The 5,124-nt window shown below is 38.4% G+C and overlaps 1 protein-coding gene across 3 annotated transcripts in view; it reads right to left on the reverse strand.

The window, feature by feature from the left end:
* The window catches only part of PLCH1 (phospholipase C eta 1), a 174,856-nt gene extending 170,474 nt beyond the window's left edge, over positions 1–4,382 (reverse strand). For all 3 annotated transcript variants that reach the window (XM_034997536.1, XM_034997531.1, XM_034997524.1), the window contains exon 1: positions 4,294–4,382. In XM_034997536.1, the coding sequence (XP_034853427.1) occupies positions 4,294–4,372 (79 nt within the window). In that variant the 5' untranslated portion in view covers positions 4,373–4,382. The remainder of the gene's footprint in view (positions 1–4,293) is intronic.
* Positions 4,383–5,124: the final 742 nt, after the last annotated feature.

Raw genomic sequence — 5,124 nt, forward strand, 5'->3', positions numbered from 1 at the left:
CTAAAGAGAAATGTAAGGTTCTGCCAGTGCAAAGCTAACTACAAAGTTTACAATCTTACCTCCTCCTGATCCCCATTTGCCCGCCTTTCCATCCTACACTCTCATTCACTACATACCCATCCTCATGTCTGATTACACAAAGATCTCAAGCGTTACTGCTACTGGGAACTTTGGAAGCTGGCGAAACCCTCATTTTAGAAAGAAGGAAACTGAGGATCCCCAAAGGTGACAAAGGCAACACAAGTTAGTAGTGAAACTAGGAACAGAACTAGTCTCCAGGATCCCATCCGAGCCTACTTTCTTTTACAAACGGTAGTCAAGTTTCTAAATTCACATCACTGAGTAGGCCTCTGGCCAAGAAAGGGAGGTCAGATGAAAGTAATTCATTAAATTAATTAACTAAATGAATCCGTTGCATTAGAGGGTTGCTTGAGGCAAAGTAAAAGTACATATAAGGCACTTTTTGAAAAGACATATTACACACTTAATAAGAGATCTATCCTTCACTTTATCCCTAGGTAGTAAGAGAGACTCATAATTCAGTTCAAAACCTTTCTACTCTAGATTTGTGATGGTCATTCAGAAACATTCAATATAACATGATAGCAGCAGAAATAAATTTCAATATAAGTTGGGATGATACCATAATAACTTATGGAACTAATAATTCTTTCCAACATCACAATTATAATTAACAGTGCATGAAAACAAAAATTAAGTCACCTCTAAATTTATTCTATTAAGGAACTCAAATGTGTGGGAAAACTTAGGTGCACAAAAAAAATGTATATATTAATTGCAAATACACTGTTTATTGGTTTAAGAATCTGTCCCAGGTCAGAAAAAAACGCCACAATGCACTACAACCAAGAGAAACAGGAGACAGTGTAGGTAATTTTCAAATAAGAATAACTCATGCAAGTACAATCTATTAAAATAAGATTCAGAGTCACCTGCCTGGCTCTGTTAGTACAGCATGTAACTCTCAATCTCAGGGTTATGAGTTTGAGCTCCACATTGGGTATAGAGATTGCTTAAAAATAAAATATTAAAAAAAAACAAGATTCATACAACACAAATCATCTTTGCCCAAGTTTTTTTTTTCCCCCCATTTCAAACATAGCAGGTGAATAAAAGCAAGTACAGAAAAACCTCAGCGATTGGCTTCTTCAGTAAGTACACAATCCCTTTGGATCAACAGATTCCCTAAAAATCTGGGCAAAGGACAGATGAGTGGGAAATAAGAAACAGCTTTTCATAATCCCTATCTGGGTTCCTCACATCACTGAACACAGAATTATGTCAATTCAACCAGGTCATTTTGTCAGCCAATATAGATCATTTCCTAACTTTTCCCGCTATTCCAATCCTACCATTAGGATTGTTGCAAAGACGAAAGAGAAGATAAAACACTAGACAGAAACAGACTATTAACAGTGTTTCTCTTTGGGTTGTGGGATTGTGGGTAATGAAACATACCACCTCCATACTCAGAAAATGAGGGTATGAATGAATATGTTTTATGAACTGCGAAACAGTATACAACTGTTACTTTTTACTTTTTTGTTACTTTTGTTACTTTTTGTTACAAATGTTACTTTTTTACTTTTAAAAAAGGTAATTTTTACTTTTATTGATCACTGTAGCCTATATAATCTATTTTCATGTAGCTCTTTTCTCCTCGGACTACTGCTTAAATCTGTATGTAAAGAGTCTGACCAGCACAATTTGCACAGTGAAGTCTTCATAGTCTAAAAGTCTATTATCTTGCAGCAGAAGTGGTTTTTTTTCTGTTTGCAATAGAAGAGATTTCTCTTTTTGTTTTGATTGATTTGGTTATAGGAGAAGAGTTATCAACATAGACAGGGAGAAGCCAAGAGAGTAGACAAAAAGCATCCAAATGCATATCCCATATTCCAGAAGCCCCTTCCAAAAGATATCACACATTTCTGACTCAACAGGTCCTGCCCTCTTTCTTCTCTCAGGCACATTCTGAAATCCTCTATAATATCCTCTGATATTATCACTAGAGCTCCCTTGGCTTAAAATATACCAAGACTTCTCACAGCTCTCCATTTAAGATAAGTAAGTTCCTATCTTAACAGATGTCCCTTTTTGCAGAGGTAAATAAAGAGGAAGAGTAGAGGCATCATTCTTTCCCGAATTACATATCCTTAGGCAAAGAAGTCCAAAATGATATTTTACACTATCAGAAATACTTAAAACTATTGCTTTATTATAAATGAATAAAATCATAATTCTAATTGGCTTTAATCCTTTTAATCTTGGGAAAATCTGGTATCTCTAATTCGTTCCCAAAAGAGTAGTGCTAACATGTAAGCAACCAATTCATATTTTAAGTATTCTACTGCCCCCTTGTGTATCTCGTGTTCAGCGAAAAGGTAGCTCACAAAATCCCAACATTTTAATTCTCAGAAGTACTTCAATAGCATCTCAGGTATTAGAACCAGAGACAACCTCGAAATCATCAAGAACAGTATGCTCATTTCACAAGGAGAGAATGGAGCTCTTGAAGGATTATATCATTTGCTCCAGATCATAGCAAAGGCTAGTTAATAGCAGAGCAAATACTACTGGATGGAACTTAAGGCTCTGAGCGCTAATTTCTCTCTTGAAATGGAGATAGCAGCCTAGAATAAAAGAAATGATGGCATTTTAGAGTTAGAAAGATCAGAGTTTGAAATTTAGATCACCATTTCACCACCTCCCTGAGCCTCAGCTTCCTCTTTGTGAAACAGAATGAATAATAACAATTGCAAAGGTGTCGAAAGAAAGCAATACAAATGTTCATCAAGCCATCGGCATAATATAGTAATATACTAAGTGTAATACAACTATAAAAATACATAGAAAGTTGTTTTTAAATCATTAAAGCCTTTGAGATCTCTGGACAAAGGCATTCTAAAATACTATATGAAGGCATTTAAATCTGAACTTTGTCCAAACAGGCACAAAATAAAACTTGAAAAAATACAGCTAGTTTTTCTAACTCCTGTGTTTCTTCACTTATCATATTTATTCTTTTATAACAAATAAAAAATTCTAACAGAAAATACCCCAAAGCAAATGCTGCGTATGAGAGAGAGATGAAGCAAAGATCAGAACCCTTAGCTAAGGTTCACAGAAAAATAAAGCAGAACTTAGGGTCACAAGGTAAGGTCACAACTCCCCTGTCTCTTTTGCTAAGGAGACGTTCACCTACATTCACCACTGTTATGCCAGAGAGCCAGTCTGGAAAGGTAGAGGCAGAAATTTTAGTTTTGACCTTGCTATTAATTAACTAGGTCAACTTGGTCTAGTCATTTCATTTCTGCTTCCCTTTCTTGACCCGTAAGTACACCTTACCTAGAAAAGTCCTGTAGGGGGGTAGCATAATGAATGTGGGGGGAAAAAAAAATTATAACCCCTGAAGTACTTTAATAAAGTAAGGCTGAGTTTATCTTAAACTTAATTTAAAGCAGTAATAAAGCATAAGTCTGTCACCAAATTGTGGAAGAAACACTAAGCTTGGAAAATCGAAGGCAGCTTAGATTATAGGATTGTTAAACGGCACTCTGATCCCTCCTGGGAAATTTCTCTGTCTACCCTCTACAATTCCCCCGGCTTTTGGTGGAGGTTACTCCAGAAATACGGGCCACATGTAAATCTTTGACTCTTAAACAAATTTCATTCAAGGGTATCCTGATAGCAGGATTGACAGAGCTTATCCCTGACTTTATATCACAAAACACACACCCCAGCAGGGTAAAGGCAATTCATCTTAGTTTGCCAGGAAAAATTAGAAGTATTGATTCCTCTCTGATTTGTGGCTGCAGTAATCCACCCTGAGTATGATAGGTAAGTGCTGTGAATGCTGTTCTGTTTTTATATGTGACCTGATAGTAGACACACAGCATGCTGGTAACAAGCACTGACTGATGACCCACATATATTAACTGAACACTTACTATGGGTCGAGCCCCCCAAAATTTCAGACATCAGAAAGGGATATTATTGGAGTTGACAGCATAAAAAAGGAAAGGCACTGATCGAAACTGATTTGTAAGGAAGAAAGTGGTGACACCATTATGGTTATTGGGGTGGGCACATTGCTTACACCTATAGGGCAGGAGACCAGTGGGGCTTCTCAGGCAAATTATCCATAAACAAGTGAACTCAAGCTCTTGGATCAACCCGACGATGACACCGTATTTGCATCCAAAGTGCTAGAATAAAAGTGCTGTCAGAAACAAAATAAAAGCTCCAGCCCCACAAACACAAAAGGCGGCTCACCATGAAACACACTGTTGTCCACCAGAAAATGCCTGCGGTACTGCACACAATTTCTTTTCTCCAAGTTCCAGTAGCTCATTGTCAGAAGATTTCTGGCACAGCATCAAAACCAAATTGCTCTGTCGAGGGAAACAGAATGAGACAAAAATGAAGAAAATGGCAGCCACACGCTCGCCCTGGTAACATAATGCCTCGGTTACCCAGCTTCATGAGGCAACACAGGCGGCATACAACTTCTCCATACGTGGAACTGGAATCCCCTAAGTCCTAAGAAATTTCCCACAAGTCTTCCCAGAGGGTGGAATATCATTTAATGCACCAAAACAGTAGCTTTTTCAAACAGCACCTTTCGGGACTCAGTTATTGCCGTCTAAAGGCGGAATAAGTCTACCATCAGAGAATAAGTGGTCAGGACCCAAACCAGCCAAAGCCGGTAACTTCTCAGGAAATTTCATCTATAGGAGGGGAGGTGGCCATCATTCCCAGTTCCTGAATTTTGGCCCAGTACCCCTCTGGTAGACTATGCAATCAATCCACCGAAATCTTAGAAATTTTAACAGTGTCCATGTAGCCATGGATAAGCCAAACACAGTAACAAAGCTTGTCTCCCTCTTTTGGATTCACTGGTGGTCCATTCAGGACCATTAAGGCCTGGATCAGCCCACACTGCACTTATTGGTGTAAGTAGAACTGGGCCCAGGTCTCCAGCTGGGTGAATAAGAAGCAGTGCCTACCCCTCCATCAGGCTTGTCCCTCCATAGAGAAACACAATGCTAACCAGAGCAAGGGCTTCAAAAGCAGAGATCTGAGCTGATGAATTAAACTCCTCCA

Source organism: Mirounga leonina, unplaced genomic scaffold (genome assembly GCF_011800145.1).
Source record: "Mirounga leonina isolate KUSES-001 unplaced genomic scaffold, KU_Mleo_1.0 Mir_115, whole genome shotgun sequence".
NCBI lineage: Eukaryota > Metazoa > Chordata > Mammalia > Carnivora > Phocidae > Mirounga > Mirounga leonina.